Genomic DNA, 23,499 nt, shown 5'->3' on the forward strand with positions numbered 1-23,499 from the left:
CCCAGGGAATTGAAAAAATTTCTGGGCCCCAGTCCCAGATCAACTGAATTGGCATCTTTAGAGGTGAGTCTGGCATCGGTGGAGAGGCATCAGTTTTAAAGTTTAAAGACTGTCAGCTCTTGCGATGTGGCTACTGTGACTGAGAAACCAAATATTTAATTATACCTAATACTTTAAATCTAAATTTAAAGAGGCACACAGGGCTAGCAGGTGCTGTATTGAAAGCCCAGGGTAGGATGAGGTTAAGGGCATAGTATCTCTCAGGGGCTATGTTCCCTGCTCCACCCCAATTTGTAGAGCTCTTCTTTGTAATTATTTACCCAATATCCATCTTCTCCACTCTACTCTGAGAGATTAGTGTATAGACTCTGAGTTAAGCCTCGTGTTTCTCTTCTTATCTTTGAATCAGAGTACTTGAGCCACCCTGGCAGCTACCCTAGCTGGAAACCCAGCAGTCACCAGAAACTTACAATTAAACTTCTCCATAAGATCCAGCCATTTCACTTCTGCATATGTACCCAAAGGAAATAAAGTCACTATCTTGAAGAGATATCTGCACTTCCATGTTCATTGCAGCATTATTCACAATAGCCAAGATATACGGAAATAACCTGTGTCCATTGACAGACGGATGGATAAAGAAAATGTGATATATATGTGTGTGTGTGTGTGTGTGTGTGTGTGTGTGTGATATAATGAAATATTTAGTAAATATTATAATAAACTGCGAGATATATTTAGTAAATATTATACTAAACTGTGAGATATATTATTTCATCTTAAAAAAGAAGGAAAACCCGCCCTTTGTGACAACATGGATGAATATGGAAGACAGAAAATGAAATGGGCCAGACACAGAAAGACAAATATGGCATTATTCTTCTTATGTGTGTAATATAAAAAAGTCCAACTCACAGAAACAGAGAGTAGAATGATGATTGGCGGGGGCTGGGGCATGAGGAAAATGGGAAGATGTTGGTCACAAGGTAAAAACTTGTGGTCATAAGATGAATAAGTTTCAGAAACCTAATGTATGGTGACTATAGTTAATATTATATTATATATTTGAAATTCACTGAGAGTAGATCTTAAATACTCTCATCACATACACGTGATGACTATGTGAGGCGATGGGTGTGTTAATTAGCTTGATTATGATAACCATTTTATGATGTACACATATGAAAACATCATGTTATACAACTTGCATATGCACAATTTTTGTCAGTTATGTCAATAAAGCTGAAAAAATAAAGGAGAAAAGATTGAACATCTCATTTGAAGAGAGGGAAGAGAGAGAACAGAAAGGTGGTGTTAGGTTATTTTAAAAGAATGCTAGTGATTTACTACTGAGAGGGGCAAAATAAGGGGTCACATGTAAATCGTAAAATGGTCTGAGTGAAGGTTGCTGGAATGGAATTCTTTGTTTTTGGATGGTGGGGCTGATGTGCTTTTGGGAAATGATGGACAGGGCAAACACAAGGTCTTTCTTTAGTCTTTCTGCCAAACACACATTTCTTGGTTTCATTAGTTCACCTAGTAATTCAACTGGTCTGAAGTGTATGGGGTACCCAACCTCTCTCAGGTACTGCAGTAGAGCTGAGCCCCTAACACTTGAATCCAGACCGTGATGGGACTGGTGCATGTTCCTACTTTGTTCTGAAGGTCGTGGGAGCTGCTGAAAAAATTTAAGTTGGGGGGACACCATGTTTCAATTTGCACTTTAGAAAGATAGCTGCAGTAGCAGTGTGCGGTGTGGGTGGGAGGGGGCGAGGCTGGTGGAGGGGGCTCCAGACAGGAGGCTCCCTCTATGGTTTGAGAGAGAACTGCCAACTATCTGAACATGTGAAAGGAAAAAGAAATAAACCCGTGGGTGATGATATAATGTTTGCCTCTAAGGTTGGGTAGTGGTTAATTGCCATAGTAAATGTGGGAAGAGACACTTCCTTCTCTCCCGAGAGAAGCAAAATGGGGTTTGAATGTAACTCTTAAAATGGTCCAATGACTGGAGGTTGCTTGGAATGTAATTTTGTGTTCATGGGCAATGAAACTGATTTGCTTTTGGAAAATGATACCTGGTGTGATTTCCCCTCTCAGCCTCATTTTCTATCATAAACTGATTGCCAATTGTATGTGAGATCATATACATTGGTTTTCCATTTCTGGGGAATTTTCTCTTCTCATTGGGTGCCTCAAGAGAGATTGAGAGGTGGTTATTCATTACACACACACACACACACACACACACACACACACACACACACACACACACACACAATTTTCTGTTCTGCATGCTTTGAAGCAATGTTTTGAGGTAGCTAAGCATCCAAAGTCTGGATTCAGATTACCTGGTTTTGAATCCTGGCTCTACCAGGTACTAGCTATATGAGTTTGGGAAAATTACATTCTCTGAGTCTCAGTTTTAAAATCTGTAATGCAGGAATAATAAGACCTCCCACCATATGCTCCATATTGTTACCTAGTGGATATGCCTGATAAGTATTAGCTATGATGATGATGGCCATGATGATGATGGTGATGTCAGGGTGGAGGAGGATGGAGGAGGAGGAGGGTGATGATGGGATGGATATTCTCCAATGGGACAGATTCAGCTTGTATGCATGTAAGAATGCTATTTATCAGCATCCTCAGGCCGAGTTTGATACCTTTCCTTTTCATCTCATCCATGATAACTGAAATAAAATATGTTTAAAAGCTCAGTTGCTGCACTATGAGAGTAGCAGAAAGTCCATCAGGGCTCACAGAGCAGTCCTTCAACAGGAGAAAGCAAATTCCCCAGGAGTCTTTCTTGCTCTTTGCTGGGTCACCTGCATTATTTTCCTTTTTCTTCGTGCCCTCCCCATCAGGCAGCAGGAAAATAAGCTGTGGAAATGGGTGCAGAGTTGATAAGATGCCCAGTTCTGTCATGCTCCTGGGGGTGAGCTTCCCACTCATCTGTCTTCTCACCAAATATTTTTTGGGCATCAGACATTGTACTAAACTTTGAGTAACATTCATCCTGTAGTTGAGATGAGACAGGGAAAAACAAAATAATTAACTTTGAAGTTTAAATACTCTGGCCACAGATTTCATTTCAATCAGACTGGCATGGGGCACAAGCATAGGTTTTTTTGTTTTTGTTTTTGGTTTTTTAAATAACCCTCCAAGTGATTCCAATGAGCAGCATGGACTGAAAGCCACTGATGGGAGCGAGGGGACTTTGGATGTATCTCACAATAACTGAGCTGTTGTCACCGTGGAGTCACATGGATCTTAGGGAAATCACTTACCCTCTCTTCCTGTGTCATGTTGAGAAACACCATCCATGAGGGTTATACCACTTGCTTTATCTCCTGGGTAGTTAGGATCAAAGACATAATCAGAGTGCATGTGCTTTATAACCTTTGTAAATGGGCTGGTGAAATGAAAGTTGCCATCAGACTCTATTAAACATCAGGCCTTGGTACCCAGGGAGTCAGGTGTCACCCTAGGGGCTCAGCAATCTCTGGAACATTCTCAAACAAGATCTGATGCTCTGGACCTGATCTAATGAGACCTCAGTTATGGTGAGACTGAAACACAGAGTCGAGAGCAGACACCCAGAATTCCACATCCCCCTGCCTCCCTCATTGTGTGTTTGAAACAGTTTGTTCTGTCTTCTGCAGAGCAGAGAGCATGGTGAGAGAACTGCTTTCACTGCAGAACCAAAGTGGGTGTATGAAATCTGTTCCTCTCCCCCGGCTGCACATTCTAAGGAAGCTGAGTGCCAAAGGTGATCAAAGACTGATCTGTAGAATCTGAAAAGTACAGGCTGAGCCATGGCAGGAGGAGGAAAGTGCAGGAGAGGCTGCCTCTACCATCAAGGCAGTAAGCAGGAAGGATGTTCAGGGGCTTGAGAGAAAGGGCCATTTGGCATATCCAGTGCTAGGCCCTGGGAATGTGGCCAAATTTCCCATCACCTCCTGCCAGTCGATAAAATCACCTTAGAAAACCCATGACTAAATGTTAGTCTCTTCAGTGCCTCGCTATGCAATCATGTGTTGCAAATAATTCTCCGTTTCTGTCCCTCTGAGGCGTATGCAATGCCTGTGGTCCACAATGGGTTTTGAAGTTGAAGTTTCAGATGCAAAAGAGCTGAAAGTGTGCAAGGTAACTGCGTGAGTCCATGAAGGACAGCAGTGAGGCTTTCTCTCCAAAGCATGGATTCGTTACTACAAGGAAATACAGTTTCTCCTCTTTGTGCAAGAATGGGCTGATTTGCAGAGGATGGCGGGGATCTAAAACTAGCATGTCAGTGGATCTGGAGATAACAGTTTCTGAAATAGGATAAGGGTCCCCTTAGGTTTCTGGTGGTGTCCATGCGATCCATAGGACTGGAGATGTGAAAAGGAGCACCCAAACTGTCGGAGTCAGGCATGAATAGATGAGCCTCTTAATCCAACCAGTTCATTCCATCCTCACAGCAACCCCAAGGGATGATGGTCATTAATTCCATTTTATAGGTGAAGAAACTCAGACCCTAAGAGGTTAAGTGCTTACTCAGAGTCACATGGCTAGTTAGTGCAGAACCAGGACTTGAACTCAGGTCTGATAGACCTCAGAGGCCCATGATATTTCAGCTATACAGCTTGATTGGTGCACACAAAGTAGTAGGCTAGAGAGTCTGAACTTAATGTGGTAGGCCTAGGGTGCCATTGATGAGTGGCATGGGTAAAGAGATGCTTTAAGAATTTCAATCAGACAGCTGTGAACAGGATGAGTTGTTGAGATGCTCCAAGTCCACAGTGTGAATTACCTCTTTGTGGGGGATGGGGGTCCTGACCCTGACCAAATATAAACAATGGCTTGTATTTGCTGAGCACTTGACATGTGCTGGGTACTGCACTGGATGCTTTGACACAGGGAGATCATTTAATTCTTACAACTTGCTGAGGAAGTGCCATGATTGGCAACAGTATAGTGCAGGAGTGGAAAGCTTAGGATCTCAAAGGCAGACAAACCTGATTCATTACCTGTGAGACCCCAGAAAAGCCACTCTACCTCTGAGTCTGTTTCTTCATTTGTAAAATGGTTGTAATACTGGTACTAACTTAATAAGGTGGTTGGAAATGGCATTAAATGAGGTGGTACCTAGAAAGTATTGAGCAACATGACTCTCAGAGTATTTCTGGCACATTAACTACGATAAGTATTGCCATAGCCACATCCATTTTACAGGTGAGGAAACTGGGGCTTGGTAAGGTTGAGTAGTTTTTCCCAAAGCCACACAATTAAGATTGGAACTCGGCAGTCTGACTCCAGAAGTTACATTGTTATCCATCCTGGGTAGAGGCTATCAATGGGTAACAGGAGAGATTCAGCTTGGGCTGAAGCATTGCAAGATAGGGGAGTGGGGGTATCACAAGGCTAGGGTTTTGCACATGCTCTTTCACAGATGGCCAGGGCTAAGCTGGCTCTGGACTGATGAACTGCTGTCCCTATGATTATCTTTCTTTTTCATGAAGTTCACAATATAGCCATGCCCTCCTCTGTACATGGAAAGTCAGATAAGACTGAGATTGCTTATAGCTCTGCTCTGAGCACAAAGCTTGGATAAGCTGGTAACGTCTAGCTCATCGCCTATGGAGCAACGCTGTTGGAGGATGCCCAACTCATCAACAGCTAGGATGTTTGACCTCCACCTCTCCACCAATACCAAGGATCCCAAGGAAGTGTGTGTACGTGGGTTGTCTCATAGACCCTTTTTATTGGGTTCCAACTGTGCCCGTAGCATGTGTCCTGTTCAGAAATTTGTTCATTCCTTGTGCACTAAGTGCAAGAATATGCTAATTTGTTGCCTTTGCAGTCATAACTTATCTCTGGTGACTGGCTTCCTTACAGGCAATCATTGCTCCATGGAAATTATCAAATTTCTTTTGTAATTAAATTGAGAACACTTCACTCTCATCCCAAGAGACACCTGACAGTGTGAGGTTGATAAATGTAACTGCCTTTAGACTTTACTTCTGCGCCATCTTCTCTTGGTGGGATTTTTATGTTGTCACCTTTTTTGATACCAAATGAGGTTCAATGGACAAATGCTGAGGGTTATAGGACTTCTATATTCTCCTCCTTTTCAATAAAGGACACACTGAAATATATCTTGAGCGTTGGATGGAAGAGTGGTTCAGGGTAGGCAGGTGTGGGTGATGATGTTGAAAGTTTTATTTTGTTTTGTTTTGAACATAACGTTCATGACTCATACAAAATACAATCTCAGATACTGAATTCCCCCCTCCCCTTTCACTTTCTGTTTAAACCAAAGACACTCCCCTTTGGCTTCATTCACACATTCGTTCGGTCATACATTCCCTCATGATCCATTTATTGATGGGTCATGTGCTAAAACTTCTGCCAGGTTCTGGAGACAGAGATGAGGATGACATAATCGCTGCCCTTGAGGAGCTCACAGTCTTGCTGAGGTGTGATTTATAATGATTAATCCATTCAAGAATATTGGATTTCTCCAAAAGCTACTGTAGGGAAAAAGATAATTATCCAAAGTGTTTAAACCTGTTACCCACTTTAATTGATTTAATTAGATAAAATTCATAGAACTGTAATGTTGGAAGGGGCCCAGAAGGCATTTATTCCTGTTTTTTCTCTTTGCCTTCAGGCCATGCTACACTCAAATTATCCCCCAAACTCTTGCACTTCAGAAGAGCAGTGTGTCAAAGAACTACAGCCCATTCAGGTAAAACTTTGCATTCAGTGAACATCCTCAAGGTAAACAATGTAGACTTATTGAAAGAATTGACACTCATGGCTACAAAATATTGTTCTGAAAGACACATGCACACTTGAAATGGAATCCCCGTAAGTTATACTATTGAGGTTGTGTTAAAGGCACATAGTAAATACAGAATGCAAAATTAAAGTGGCTGCAATATAAAGACCCTTAGAGAATTTTTTCAGTTCCCAGAAAAAAAAATATTTCTCAGCATTTGTCAAATCCTGTTTTGCTGTAGCACAGAGACATACCTTCTGTTTAGCCGGCGTTTTTGCATCATGCCAGCCAGTCAACAACATGGTGGAAGCATCTGCTGTATGCATATCTTAAATGATCCCAAGAAGGCTTTGGTTGAGTGTCAGAAAAGGGGCTGGAGGTGGAGTCACAGGACCTAGGCACAGATGCGTACTTGCTGTGTGGCCAGTCTGAGCCTCACTTTCCCCTGTCAACAATACTAATTTCATAGGATTATTGTGGGGATTTTATGAGTTAAGGAATATGAAGTTAGTTTGTAAATTGTACAATGCATGCCTAACCTGCCTTTTATAAATGGAACTTTGTTTTTATGATCATAGATTTATGGAGATGTAAGGACTAATAGAAATCCTTTAACCCAGAACAAGTTACCACGTCACTTGCTAGTGTAAGAGCACTCAGTATGTCCCCCTTACACTCAGGATACAGTCTAAGCCTCTGGACAGAGTTCCTGAGGCCACTCATCGTGGGGTTCCTGCCAAGGTCGTCAACATCATTTCGTCCCCACTCCTTTGTGAACCACAATGCATTTATCCAGCATCCAAAATAGTCAAAACATATCCTCAGACTCCTCTGACTATAATGTCCACCCATTTCCCCTCTTCCTCACCTGAATACTCTTCCAGCATTCTCTTATGCCTCTCTCCGTCCCCAGTTCATAGAAGTTGCTCTTCTTCAAGTTCCCATCAGATCTGTGAAGGCAGAGACCTCATCTGTGTTTGTCTTTTCATTATTTCCCCAAGGTCTGAAATGGTGTTGACACATAGGCATTCAACAAATATTTGTTGGTTGAACAGGTAGATGTTCACGTAGCCTTTCTTATACTCTGTATTACATAGGAGTCTTAAGTTTAAGTTACAGAAACCCTATTCCAATTGGCTAACATGAACATGGGAACTTCTTGGTGCATATAACCTAGAGGTCCAGGGTAAATGGCTTCAGGCACAGCAGAGTCCAGGGACTCCAAGTATATCACCAGGAATCCATCTCTCTTTCTTGATACTGTTTTGTCTCTATGGCTTCATTTTTCAGTTGTGAGCATGGGGACCAGATAGAGTTTGTTCTATTGGAACCATATGGACTCAAAGGGGGAGGGATGGAATGAACTAGAGAAAAATGAGAATAGATGATGGCTGAGCAAAAATAATAGAGGTCCTTCCCTATACCTGGCAATGGGCCCTTGAGTACAGGGGCTTCTCTCATCTCTGTATGTCTAGTATCTCTTCCAGAGCCTGGTGTATAGTAGGTGCTCAGGAATGTCTGCAAATGAATAGATGTGTGATTTATTTTCTTTTGCTTCTAGGAAGGAGCTTCTTTAAGCCCATAAAGACAGATGGTTATATATAAACTGCCTTCTGCCTCATCCTCTCTTTTGCTCTTTTTTTACCTGTTGGCAGGATCCTACGTCTACCTTCTTCCAGTTTGGAGCGTCCATCCAGCAACAAGCCACGGTCATGCTGAAGATCATGCAGGACTATGACTGGCATGTCTTCTCGCTGGTGACCACCATCTTCCCTGGTTACAGGGACTTCATCAGCTTCATCAAGACCACAGTAGACAATAGCTTTGTGGGCTGGGACATGCAGAACGTGATCACGCTGGACACTTCCTTTGAGGATGCAAAGACCCAGGTCCAGTTGAAGAAGATCCACTCCTCCGTCATTTTGCTCTACTGTTCCAAAGATGAGGCCGTCCTCATCCTGAGTGAGGCCCGCTCCCTTGGCCTCACCGGGTATGATTTCTTCTGGATTGTCCCCAGTTTAGTGTCTGGGAACACGGAGCTCATCCCCAAAGAGTTTCCATCAGGACTTATTTCAGTCTCCTATGATGATTGGGACTACAGCCTGGAGGCGAGAGTGAGGGACGGTCTTGGGATTCTAGCTACTGCTGCGTCTTCCATGTTGGAGAGGTTCTCCTACATCCCCGAGGCCAAGGCCAGCTGCTATGGGCAGATGGAGAAACCAGAGGCCCCACTGCACACTCTGCACCAGTAAGAGAGGGCTCTTTGTCTTCCCAAGTGGGATCAGAGTGTTGTTGTTGTTGATGTTTGTTCGTATTCATACTCACTGATGAAAATATGCACTGAAAATGGAGAATGGTGTGTGTGTACTTACGAGATTTTTATTTTGTTTGACTCTGCTCTCCTCTCCCCTCTTTCTCTCTTCTCATCTCCTTTGTTTGTAAAAGAAGTAACATTGTACTTTGTTTTCTTCAACTTACATTTTCTTACTCCACAATGTATCTTGGAAACCTACATTTGGAATCTATCTGTCCATCTATCTATGATCTATCTATAGCTATATCTAACGTATATCTCAAGTATATCTATATTCTCTGTAACTCACAAAGATTTGAACCTAGACAAGTCTGACTCCAGAGTCCACATCGTGTTCCTCAAAATGGATATGCCATGACTTGTTTATCCAAACTCTATAGTGATATAAATTTAATTTTTCTCCTATTTTTTCCATTAGAAGCTAAACTGCAGTGATAATCATTTTACTTGACTCCTTATGCATACTTGTAAGTGCTTTTCTATGGTTGATTTTAAGAGTGGGATTTTGGGGTCATAACATGTACACATTTTAAAATTTAAGTATCTATTGCCAAATTGTCCTCCAAAGTAACTATACCAATTTACAGGCAAACCAACAGTTTGTGAAATTACCCAACTTTCCACATTCTCACCAACACATTACACTTTGGGAAAGCTGCCCACACTGGTGCCCCTGGTGTCTATTTGACTTTGTATCTGAATTTCTTTCCTTCTTATATCCTAAGTACTTTTTCATTGGAAATCTTGGCAAGCATCACTCTTAAAGCTGCATTATGTCCCATCATGTGGATGCACCCTAATTTATTTAAATACTCTCATCGTGGTGGACATTTAAGTTAAATTTTATGTTTCTGACAAGTGTCATTGTTCCTTGTGGCCCATCATTATGGTTCAGCTGTTGAGATTTAGAATTATCACTCCTACACCCAGGTTGCATGTTTTTGCCTGATGTTCACTGATTTTATCCACACTTCATTCCTCAGATAAAGAGCAGTGTAGTGCTGTGATTAAAGAACTAGGCTCTGGAGTTATACTTGTCTATGTTCAAATCTTGCCTCATTCACTTTTTGTATGACTTGGACCATTATTTTACCTTTCTGAGCTTTGGTGTTCATTGCAAAGTGGTGATAATAGCACCTATTTTCTAGGTAGTGGTTCTCAAACTTCAGGATACATATGAATCTCTGGGAAGACTTTTTAAAACACAAATTTCTGGGCCCCAAGCTCAGAGTTTCTAATACAGTAGTAGATCTGGGGTTGCCTGCTTCCCCCGCCCCCAGATTTGCAATTCTAACAAGTTCATCGGTGATGCTGATGTTGGTGGTCTGGGGACCATGCTTTGAGAACCAATGTTTTAGGGGTTGTGCATATTAAATGAGGTGATGCATAAAAATGCTGCTTAGCACAGTGCCTAGCATCTAATAATTATTTGATAAATCTTTAGAGTGATCAGTGAAGTTTTTCGTCATCAGAAATTACAGTCAGCAGACCTTGTTGGGTTATTGTCAGTGGAGTACTATATCACTCTAAAATGTCTCTGGATGGCTTTAGGACCTTGAATCTGCTACAGTTCAGAGGCTACCTCTGAACTGGGGCTCTGTGTGTGTGTGATGGAGTACACAGAGTATGCTTATTTACAAATACCATACATCTGAAAAATGAACCCTTGAATTAAGAAATCATGCTCCTTTGACATGTTCCTTTGACATGTTCCTTTCCCCTCTCCTCTTCCTCTCTATAATGATCCTATTTCTACATTGCCACTTTCAGCATTTTAAATAATTGTCCCAATACCAGGAAGGAACTGAGATAAATTAGCATGAGATAGGGAACCTCTTATGAAGGTGGGATTGCTGCCAGCCTGAAGACAAGGGCTGGGCTAATGAATTCTTACTCCCTATAATAAGATGTGCCTTGCAGCTGGAATATTCAGAAATGCATAATTTTGATGGAAACATAACTCAATTTTAGGGCAATTGAAATATAATATGTACAGGAAAGGGAATTTGAGATGGATAATTGGCAAGACACTTAGAGCCCTTTCCAGTGACCACCCCGGATTCTGTTCTTAAAAAAAAAAAAAAAGTGCTGCTGTGAAATGCTGTTGTGTCATTTCCAGAAGTTATGACTTTAAATGCAGCAATTTTGTAAATGGTATTTCAGCCCCAGAGAAGCAATACATCAAGTATGGTAAGTCATCATCTGCTGGGTGGTGTTTAATAAAACATGTCACCATCCATGGAGTGCTGGTGGTACCCACCCAGCGTGTGGGTTTGGATAACCACACCCGAAATCTCTCCTTGCCACACTTTTCCACCACCACAGTGTTCCTGACACCCACCCCAGGGAAGAGTGGAACCTGCCAGTCTGCGCTTGTCTGGAGTTGGAGAAAGGCCCAAAGAAGGCGGTTTAAGAAAAAGAAAGGAAAAAAAGGAGTAAAGGCACTATATCTTTCTATCCTCTTTCCATCATTCTATCCAGCAGACCCTGTGCTAGGTCCTGGAATGCACAGGTACATTAAGATACAACATCTGTCCTCAAAGACCATACAGTTTGGTGAGGATGTGGGAAATTTGTCTAAAGACAAACTCAGGTAACAAGAATTCCTTTTTTTTTAACACTGAAAGAAAAGAATAGTATAGAAAAGTTCAGAATCTGATCAAATATTCACCACCAAGAACAAAGGTTAATGTGTCATGTTTGTTTCAACATTATAAAAGAAATAAAACATTAATAATACTATAGACAGTCTAATTATACCTCTCGACAGTCCCACTTTTCTCCCCTTCTGTCCAAGGGAGGGAAAACAGTGATGAGTTGGGTATGTATAGTACATAGTGCAATAGTACATAGTACATAGTTCTTTTTAATGTACACAAATAGTATCTAATGTGTTAGAATTTCTTTTTCCCCAACCTTATGTTTCCAAGATTGCTCTATGAAGACAATATCATTCCAGCATATTCAACTTAGTTGCTGTTTTGTATTCTGTTGTATAAGTGTTCTGTCTTTTATGTAATATTCCCCTTTGATGAACATTTAGCTTGTTGACCATCGGGGATCTTCTTCAATCTGGATAGCTGAAGGCAGAAAACAGAGATGCCTGCAACCTGAGTTAGACCGTCAGCTTGTTCAATGGAAACCCAGGACTCTAGAGTTAGGGGTTTCTCACTTCCTACTTTATAACATCATCTTCATCTGGGTAAAAAAAAAGCCTTACTTTGCAAGCCATGTGGTAAATAAATATCTCTCATTATTCCACCTATGTAGTAGGGAAAATGCAAATAGCTTCAGAAGAGGTTCAGATGAATTCATACCTAATGGTTTCATGATAAGTTATTGAGGAGATCCAAGCTCTACCTTTGCCTGGTTGTAAACACCACCTCGGGGTTAGTTAGACGTATCACTTGGTGGTCCTCATGGACATTAGTCACGGTCTTACACAGAGCTTGCGCAGTTAGGGTGTTGTAGCAATGACTTAGTGCTCATGGGGTCTAGTGTGTACTAGAGACCGTTTCCCAGGAATGGTGTGTTCATGATCTTATCATGGGCCTGTTTTTGCCCCTGGGCTTTCAGGAAAAAAACAGTAGGGGATAGGGAGAAGTTATGTTTAATATTCCTGGTTTTACAGAAGACACTTTGAAAAGAGCAGTCAGCATTTTCTAAATTTCGAAAATAGCTCAGCCATGTTATGTAACCACCTTCTTGCTACTGCAAAGTTATTAAACATCTGTTCCTTCACCAAGCACAGAGCACATCACTGGTAACTCCCAGAATAGTAAAGGTAAACCATTACCTGTGTTGTTGGTGTGGAACCTAGGCTGTTCTGTCCAGTTCTGTCCCAAGATTCTGTCCAGTTCATTAGGGATGGGGTCCCCTGAGAGGCAGTATGGCACTAGAACCAGGCTGCCTGGGTTCAAATCCCTGATCTGCACTTTTCTAGATCCAAGACTCTGGCTGAGTCACTTAACTCCTTCATGTCTGCTCCCTCAAGTGTAATATGTGGATAAGAAAAGTATTTGCCTCTGAGGACAATGCCTGGCATATATTAAAGCAACACATAAATGGTTATTATTTTTGATAAAACTTGTAGATATACAATTAGGAGTGAAATAAGTATATCTGTATGCAATAGCCCATGATACTACCATTTTTTCATTCCACAAAAATGTATTTAGTGCTGTCTGCATGGCAGGCACCAGCTATCTGTAGGTGGAGAGACACAGAAAGACCACCATATGAATGTCGGGTAAGGCATGACTGCCATTTGTCTCTTGTCTGCTCTGAGGTTTGGGGGCCAGTGGTATATCCCACAGTAGAGGCCCAGCTTACCAGGTTGAAGGTATAGGAGAAAAGAAAATACCCTAATGGTAAAGCACAGCACCTAAGGAGAAGAAGAGCGGAATCTTGGATGACTCAATGCTCTATAAATATTTTCCAAGCTTCCTTTTGGTGGCATTTAGTCTTTCCTCTGGTGCTTAAAGCTCTAGCCATTAATGTATACATTTGCACTTGGTTTAAACATATAGACCCAGGGGCCAGCCCGGTGGTGCACTGCTACAGTGTGCCGCTTGGGAGCGCGGCGGCGCTCCCGCCGAGGGTTCGGATCCCACATACAGACCGGTTCCCGCTCACTGGCTGAGCGAGGTGCGGGCGCAACACCGAGGGTTGCGATCCCGTTGCCGGTCCGGTCTGGTAGAGGCACGACACTGAGGGTTGCGATCCGTTGCCGGACACGAAAAAAAAAAAAAAAAAAAGACAAAAAGGAAAAAAAAAAACATATAGACCCAGATGAAGTTCATACCACATTTTAGGACTGTGATTGTGTACATGTTTGCGTTTTTCATCTTCCACATTGAAGGGGACACATTTTACATTTATTGAGAAGGAGGTCATAGAAGGGAGAAGGTGGATGTTTTTCAGACTTAAAATCTTCTTGCCAAAGGATTACCCTGGATGAATATGGCCAGTGAGAAGAGGGACAGTATGACATGGAGAAAAGTTCATGGACTAGGTAGTTTAACAGACTTGATTATAAATTTACTGCATACTTGCCAAGTGTGAGTTACTAGCCATTCTGAAACCAGGGTTTTTTTAAAGTGTGTGTGTGTGTGTGTGTGTGTGTGTGTGTGTGTGAGAGAAAGAGAGAGAGAGAGAGAGAGAGAGAGAGAGCAGGAGAGAGAGAGAGAGAGAAAGAGAGAGAGAGAGATCTCCTTGTTGTAGCAGAATTATGAAAAGGTAAAACACTTAGCATGGTGCCTGGCATATAGTAGGCATTTCACAAATAACTGTCAAGTCATTATCACCATTTTATTATTATTATTATTATTATTATTGTTGTTGTTGTTATTATGGTCATGATCGTTATCATTATTATTACTTTAATTTATACTTGTTATACTTCAAACTATACACAAGACAGGGAAGTGAGATATGGATGTGTATTTCAATTTTATTTTTTAATGACTGAAATACGACTCTATGTCCTGTGGCTCCCATTTTAGTTAGGGGAGTAGGACATGAAGTAATTACTGCATTAGAAGCCAAATTGAAGTGCTCAAGTAGATCTATAGCACAGACAAGTGGGAAAAGAACATCTTCCCCTGGTAGAGTTATGAATTAGTACAGAAGGAAAGTTATTTAGCCTTAATTGATGGTACCTGTCTTGACCACTTATGTGTTTTACATGAACTCTAATTCATAAAGTCTGGCCTTTTGCTTTAAGAAGCAACGACATTGTAAATTATTACATCCACAGGAAGAAAAATGGAAGGAAAACATATAAGTGAGAAAGAGCTTAACACATATCCAAGTTACATTGATACTTTTTACAATCTTTGTTTCTAAAATAACCATAGGAAAAGTTCCTGGACCCATGAAGAGACTATACTAAACCTGGTTGGCATATTTTTATTTGATAATCAGAATTATCACTGTTGATTTCTTTTTTAATGCCAGTAAGAGAGCCTGCTCATTTAATTCTCTGAACTTGACTGGAGATTACCATACACCTGACAAGCATTCATTTCTGGCAAAGACATCAGGCACCCTAGGGGCCAAACTGTCCTGCGGGCCTGTGCTGTAAATCTGATTGGGAACCTGGACTCAGGAGTGGAGAAAAAGGCTGAGCTTCAAAGTAAGTCAACAAGAGATGTGTTATGAGGGAATCCAGGGGCATGTGCCAAATTGAAAACACAAAGCACATTGGTGAGGCTATCTGACTTTGTGCGATGTGGATTTAAAGCATGCTGTGTTCAAACTCTCTTATTATCTGGGTTATCCTGGAAAAGTTGCTTAACTTCTCTGAGCTTCTGTTTTCTTGATTATAAACAGAGAAAATTCCAACCATAGGGGATTATGGGAACAATTAAATGCATGGAATATACTGAGCACTTAGAATATAGTTGGCACCCTACAGGTGTTAATTCTCCTTCCCTGGACCAGATGCACAGTTTGATCCTGATGGACTTATGAGAGATGGGCTGGATCCCCAATGTTAAGCCTGAGAGCTAAGTCAACAGCCTCTCTTCAGCTTCATCTCCTGGAGTACAATCCTCCCTTTTTTTTGGCTGGAGGTCAAAAGTACCGTATGCCAACCCTGCAATGCAAGTCAATCATTCCCACTTGGCATCCCATGAATAGCTCGACAAATGGTGGAAACCCAGTGCTGGCAACTTGAAAGGACCAGAAGTTGGCTGTGCCTTTACCTTGAAGGAAAGGTGCTTTGGGTTGTTTTGGGGTCACACATAAAGCATAAATATTTTTCAGATTTGCCTTAAGGCAGATGTAAGTCTTTAGATTTTGGAACCAAAGTGCCTAGGAAAAACAAAAATAAAACAAAACAAAAAAATGCAGATCTATCTTCTCCAGGGTTGTATACTTGAGAAGTTTTTGTTTTGAAACCTGGTAATTTGGTGTTATATGCTAATTATTTGCTGCAACTCTCTTCTGTGAAAAGATAGAGTAAATAAAAGTGCCATCTTCATTACTCTGATGCCTGTTGACAGAGTGCATGTTGGGGGTGGGAAGTCTTAATATGTAAGCATTAGGACCAGTTAGGATCCCATGGCATAAGTTTAGGAGAGAGAAGGTGGTGACTTGGTTCAGAGTAATGGCTGTGGACTCAGAAAGAAGTGATCTTAATGCATATTTGGGGGGTAAAATTAGCAAGACTTGATGGAAAAATATGAGGTGATAAGAGATAAAATAATCAATAATTTTTCACTTGTACAGCTGAATAGATGTTGGTGCCTTTACTAAACAAAAGAAACTAGGGAAGAAACATGGGGGGACAGGGAGTCAGAAACAACATCTAATTTTAGACATGTTAAATTAGATATACTTTTGAGATATCCAAGTGAAAATCTCAAGTAGGCAATTGGAGAGAAGAGTCTGATCTCAGACTGAAAACCCAATACACAGGGTTTGAGCTTAATGGTGGCAGTTAAAGCCCCGAGATTGGATAAGATCATCTAGGGGAACATGAAGAATCAAAAGAGACTCTGGCTTCAAACCATTAGAAACTTCAACATCAATTGCTAAATACTCCCCAAGGGAAAAGAGAATATTGGAGAGAAAGAGTTGGGCCATGAATTCCAGCTGCCTTTACACACATGGGGACTCTCTATTCCCAATTTTGATTTTGTTTTGGAGCCTGGTGGTTGTCCATCCAGTGTCTGCTATATGCTAGACATTGTGGTAGATACTATGAACTTTCCAGAGATATATAATTTATGGCCATTGCTAATCTATCTGGGTTTAGTGCAAGTGCATTGAGTTAAATAACTATACCAGCAGTTTTAACTAATAAATAGAGAAAATAAAATTTATCAAATGATAAACTAGCAGGTAAATCATTCCAGCAGTGAATCCTTTGAGTTGCAGGAAACCAATACCATACTGGGCTTTAACCATGACACAAATGGCGAGCCAAGCTTTGGATCTGGAGAGGGAAAAAACGCATCTTTGTTTCATTCTGAATGATTTGGGAAATATCTAACATCACACAGCGTGACAAAGTTAAAAATCCTTTCTACCAAAAGGGAGGAGCATGTATCAGAGTGTGAAGGGGCAGGTGGTCAGGTGCGGTCCATTTGCAAGCTGACCTTGGTTTGCTTTCCTGGAAAAGTATGTGTCTATGTACCTCCTTATATGCAGGACAGAAGCTCTCCTCGTCATCCCTTTCAGGTGGGAGCTAGAAAGCTAAAATAGGCCTCTCCACCTGTTCTCTGTTTTTGTCCCCTTGCTCCTCTGCTTCTCTCTTCCCTTGCTTTCATGTGGATACTGCCTGCCTGCAGGTGGGACTGAGCCCCCAGCCAGGCTCCTCGTGCCTCAAAGCCTGGCATGGAGCCCAGGGATGGATGACTCACTGTCCAACTTGGTGGTGCTAGCTGTGTTCTGCGTGGGCATGGGAGGCCAGCCACATTTTTATATAGGCCCCAAAGTTTGGTGAATGAACTGGCAGATCTGCTGATGTCTAGTGTACTGCTGTCCAAATCCTCACAGCCAGTTTCCTGAGGATTTGCTTTATTTGGTTAAGTCCTGGCCGAACACACGGAATAAACACACACTGCTCAGTTTCCCACATGATAGAGAATAGATCTCCTGAGACACTTACTCATTTCCTTTTTATTTCCATCACTATTAATAAAAGGAAGTTTTAAAAAGAATTTAATGAATGCATCATTACGTGTGTACGGAAGTGGGGAAACTTTGAAATTCATGTTACACTATGTAATCATATATTTTTTGAAATATGATGTAATGGAAACGTTAAAATACTGTAATGATAAAACCTACCATGTATTGACTGCCTCCTATGTGCCCATTAGTTTGAATACATTGCCTTTAATCCTTAGGTGTGAGTTAGGATGTTTTTGCTACAGGTAACAATCAACTTAATTCAAAGTTATGTGATTGAATTATTTTACGTGACAGAAATTCCAGAGGTAGCGTGGACTTTGGGTGTAGTATGATCAAGGTTCTGGTTCTTTTCCTTATATTATTTTGACTCTGCAGTTTGGGGAGTGTGATCTTTCCTCTCTAACTGGCTTCTGTTAGGTTGGTGAGACAAAGGGATTAAAAGACTTTGAGCCAAATGCTTATCACCTTAGGGAGTTTATTTTTAGTAAAGTTGGAGGGGAGACTGAAAGATTTAGTTTTTGCCCTTGCATAGACTAATTAAGGGTTTTATAGGGTTTGAATTAGGGGAAGGGGTTGGGTCACTATTTTGAGCATTTAGCATTTTGTAACAGCTTTGTGGGTTTTTTTTTTTTTAGAAGGCACTTTGCTTAAGAGAAAGGGAGGGGGCAGGGGGCAGGAAGTGGTTAATATGGCTGTACTTATGCTAAGCTGATTGTGAGGCCTATTAGCTTCCTCATTAACTCAAGTTTGCTGTTAGCAACACCGGCAGTGACTTCTTTGTTTATGGCCAAATGAGTTCAGGTGTCCATCTTTGGGCCAGTAACAATAATTTTGAAAATGCCATGTACTGACTGGCTTAATTCTCAACTCCTGACCCATTCATTGAGAAGGCAAGTGGGATTTGGTAAAATCAAACCAGACCTACTCCTGAAGCTGGGAAAGGGGTAAGATTCTCCCAGCATCCATGAATTCTTACGGGAGGCATGAAGTCTCAACAAAATATGAGTTCTGTTTGGAATAAAGGAAAGATAAATGAATGCTGGATAGACATCAAAGAAGAAAAAATTAGTGAACACAAAGACAAAGCAATTGAAACTACCCAAAATAAAACTCATAGAGAAAATACAATTCAAAAATATCAATAAAACTTCAGTGAGGGTCTTAATATATGTGTAATTGGAGTGGGATAGAAAGAACATTTGAAAAATTAGTGGACTGAAAATTTTCCAAGTTTAATAAAAACTATAAGCCCACAGTTCATGAAACTCAATAAATCCTGAGAATGAGAAACATGAAAGTACATAATAATCGATTTCCTCAAAATCAGTGTTAAAGATATATGTTAAAAAGATATATCATAGTTAAAAGCTGCCAGAAGAAAAAAGACACTTTGTGTACAGAAGGACAAAAAAAATGACAGCAGATTTCTCATCAGAAACAATACAAGTTAAAAGAGAGTGAATAAGTATCTTTGAAGTACTGAAAGAAGAAAATTGTTAACCTATTTTTTGAACGGTGGAAATATCTTTCCAAACTGAAATTTAGTGAAGACTTTTTAGACATATAATAACTGCAAGAATTCATCATGAGCAGATCTACAGTATAAGAAGTATTAAAGAAAGTTCTTCAGAGAGAAGGAAAGTAATACAAACGGGGATATAGACGACAGAAATGAAAAACAAAACAAAACACCAGAAATGAAAACCACATGATTAAGTATATAAGTGTTTTTGAAAAATTAAGTTACTTTAAAAGATAAATGACTTTTTAAACAAAAACGCCAACAGTGTAGTTTGGGTTTGTCAACAATAGCACAAAGGTTGGGAGCAGAGAAATGGAAGTACACCATTTAAAAAGAAACAACCCAGGCTCAGAAAGAGAAATGCTGCATGTCCTCACTCGTAAGTGGGAGCTCAATTAATAAATAAACAAATAAATAATAAAGAAAGAGAGAGAGAGAAAGAGAGAAAAACAACAATCACAATAATATGTTGCATTTTAGAAGGAAAGAACAGAACTGTGGTTACTAGAAATGGAAAGGGGCAGGGGAAGAGGGAGGGGATTAATGAGAAATTAATGAGAAATTGGTTAACAGACACAAAGAATGATTACGTATTGTAATGGTGAATAAGCTAACTATCCTGATTTGACCATCACATATTGTACACAACTATTGACAGTCAACTTTGTACCCCACAAATATATATAATCAATTATGCTTCAATTTTAAAAAATATATGTATAAAAAAGTATTATTTCATACATGAAGTAGCATAACACCATTTGAAGATAACTATGGTAAATTTAAAATACATATTATAAATGCTAAATAAATCACTAAAACTAAACAAAACAAACAAAAAAAAAGAGCTATAACTAATAAGCCACGAAGGAATAAAATGGAGTCATAAAAAATATTCAAATGACCCAAAAGAAGTCAGGTGAAAAGGAAAAAGAGAACAAAGAATAGAAGGAACAAATAGAAAACAAAAAGCAAGATGAAAGATTTAAACCCAACTACATCATTCATCACAATAAGTATAAATGGTATAAACACCTCAGTTAAAAGGCAGATGTCATCAAATTGATTCTCAGTACATGACCTAACTATAAACTGCCCACAGCGAACTCACTTGAAATATAAAGGCATAAATAGGTTGAAGGTTGAAATATGGAAAAAGATACACACACTAACAGTAATCAAAAGAAAACTGGACTGGCTGTATTAATAACATACTAAGTAGATTTTAGATCATGGAGTATTCTTAGTGACAAAAGTGTTATTTCATAATGATAAATGAGTCAATTCATTAAGACATACCAATCTAAATATTTATGCATCTTACAATAGAGCTTCAAAGTAATGAAGCAAAAATTATTAGAACCAGGAGAAATCAAAAAATTTACAATTATACAAGGAGATTTTAATGCCCCTATCTCAGTAATTGATAGAACAAGAAGACAGAAAATCAGTAAGAATACAGATGATCTTAACATCACAACCAAGTTGACCTAATGTATATTTATGGAACACTCCACCCAATGACAGAACACGCATTTTTTTTGAATGAATGAATAATTGCTAACACAGCATGTGCTATGTTAAGGAATTTCACATGAACCATCTTATTTCATTCTCACAATAACCCTGTGAAAATGTTCTTTTATTATTCCTATTTTCATGTGAGAAAAAAATTTAGAAAGAAAAGGGTTTTTCCCAGGGTCTCTTAGTGGTAGGTAGAATCAGAGTCAAGATGGCCTCTCTGACTTTACACTTGATCTTCTGATTCTCTGGCCTCTCAAGGGAGGCCCCAGGTGTGTTTTCATGAGGCCCAAGGATATTTTCCAGAGCATAAAACCCATACAAAGATCCTCCCATTGTGGGCAGGAGTCATTTGCTTGCAGAGTTAATTTATCATGAAAGTGTGACGGATGGAAATTTGTTTTATAAACCACCTTTTAGACCTTTCTAAAAATGTTAATTTTCTCACCATGGATGTCAGCTATTATTATCATTATCATAGGGATCTATGTTTGGCATTGCCAATAATAAAACAAGCAGAGTACAAAGGGGAGAAGCTGGTCTTTTCTGAGAGAATTTTTATGATAATAGTTAAAAGTTACATTGCAGAGTCATCAACTCCCTTTAAATTAGTTCTAGAATGAATCCCTTGAGACTCTGTGCATCCTTGATGAGGACCAACGAATATTAACTTGATGCAAAGAATTGAGCAAAAATGTCAGCAAGGAACCTCGGTAATTCTGACTAGGCAGAAAGAAGGAAATAAAAGGTAGAAAGGAAGAGAGAAACCAAGATTTAGTTTTGATACCGGGTGCAATCCAGTTCATAATGGGGTTGTCTGCCTTGACTTTTAAAATGTTCAATACACATACATGCAAGGAAGCCAAACCATAGGTAAATATTTCCCATTCAGTATAGAAGATGTTGGTAGGGGAGGGGGGAAGTGATCATGCCTCTGAATTTAAACTTTATTATGAGTTTAATAAATCTGCTTTCAAAACAGAGAATTTCTTAAATAGACTCAGCTCTGAATGCAGGACTGGGAGAAAGTGTTTGTCTTCGGCTGACTACGTGAAAGCAAATGAACAAAAACAAAAAGAATAAAAACAGTCCACTGGCATCTATAACCCATGTTCATCGACGATTGCCTGTAATTCATTCATTCATTTGTGCATGCATTTATTATTTTCTTCATTCAGTTAACTTTTCATGTATTCAACACCTCAGCTGTTAAGCACTCAGTATGGGTAACGCTTTAGAGTAAGTAAGAGACACACATAATGATGTCAGTAATATGAAAACAGATGAAGGCACCCTGCTTAAAGCTCCTGTTTTAGTGAGGAGACTAAAAATAAATGCATACAAACAATGTCAAGTTGGTATTGATAGGGGATGGGAAGAAAAATAGGGCAAGGTGAGGGCATAAAGAATGAAGGATGGTTATTTTAGAATGGTTGGGAAATTGAAATTTTGTCAGATATCTAAACGAAGTGATAAGAAAGTAATTAACAATCTGAGGAGAGAGGGTTCTGGATAGGGAACCAGCAGGTGCAAAGGCCTGATACTGGGAAATTGCTTGGAGGGTGTGAGGACCAACAAGGTGGACACAGTAGCAGAAGCAGAATGGGCAAGTGGGACACACATTTGGAGAAGTAGACCAAGCTATCTAGGGCCTTAGAGGTCATGGTGAGGGTTTTGTTTTTGTTTCAAGTGTTAAAGGAAGCCATTGGAGAGTTTTAGCAGAGGAGTGAGGTAGACTACTGCAGGGACTCCTGAGTTTGCCCAAGTTGTATGTGGAGCTCATTTGCTTTTTCTTTTCCTTGTGACTCTTCATCTCCTGTTAGAAGCTTGCTCTGCTTAGTGTGGATCACAGTGCACTTGCTCTCCCAAATTCCATCCCTCCCCTCCCTCATGCAGGCCTTGGTGGGTGGGTCCTATTTAGCCACAGCCAATCAGAACAATCCCATCTATCTCACTACAATGATTGGTTCAGAAATAGACATGTGATCTTATGGACATGCGGTCTAAGTTGAACTAATAGAGAGAAGTTTGGGGCTATTTGATATATGGCAAGTGTGAAAATGCAAGGCCTGGAATTTCTGCTGCCATTTTTCTACTATGGAAGAAACCAGGCTGAGGATAAGGGTGACTCATACATGGGGCAAAACTAAGAGAAGTATGGTATGGAGAATGAGCCAGAGTGTGATCAAATTGTATCTGAAGTCCATTCTATTGCTGATCTTTTCATATGTTAATCACCAAACTCATCAGTGGTTCAAGTTGATTCATGTTGTTTTCTGTTCATTGCAATCAAAAGAGTTTGGTGGATATGCATATTTGGAGATAATTTGTAACATTATGTTAATTTGTTGATGTGTTATACCCTGTAAGTCACGTGGTTGCATTTAACAAAGTCAAATTCGACCAACAAAAGGATATCATAAGTAATTTTATTTTATTTATTTATTTTTATTTTTTTTTAAGCAACAAAGGGAATTTATTGGCTCATGTAAATGAACAGTCCACAGGTGGCCTAGCTTCAGGCATGGATAGATCCAGGGATTTTTGAGACTTGGTCTCAGCACCACTTTCTCCTGGGTTGGCTTCACTCTCTCGCATGAGGACCCCTGGTAGTCCCAGCTTCTATCCTTCAACCCAGCCTCCACAGACAAAGGGCTTCTCTTTCTCAGTAGTTCTTTTTTTTTTTTTCCGTTAAATTTTTATTTTGTCAATATACACTGTATATGATTATTA

The 23,499-nt window shown here is 40.0% G+C and overlaps 1 protein-coding gene across 1 annotated transcript in view; it reads left to right on the forward strand.

The window, feature by feature from the left end:
• Nucleotides 1-23,499, forward strand: part of GRIN2A (glutamate receptor, ionotropic, N-methyl D-aspartate 2A) — a 379,180-nt gene that overhangs the window by 210,279 nt on the left and 145,402 nt on the right. Inside the window, exon 2 of the mRNA XM_008572606.1 lies at nucleotides 8,422-9,014. Coding sequence (XP_008570828.1) covers nucleotides 8,422-9,014 — 593 coding nt within the window. The remainder of the gene's footprint in view (nucleotides 1-8,421; nucleotides 9,015-23,499) is intronic.

The sequence above is a fragment of the Galeopterus variegatus genome, unplaced genomic scaffold (genome assembly GCF_000696425.1).
Source record: "Galeopterus variegatus unplaced genomic scaffold, G_variegatus-3.0.2 Scaffold811, whole genome shotgun sequence".
Classification (NCBI taxonomy): domain Eukaryota; kingdom Metazoa; phylum Chordata; class Mammalia; order Dermoptera; family Cynocephalidae; genus Galeopterus; species Galeopterus variegatus.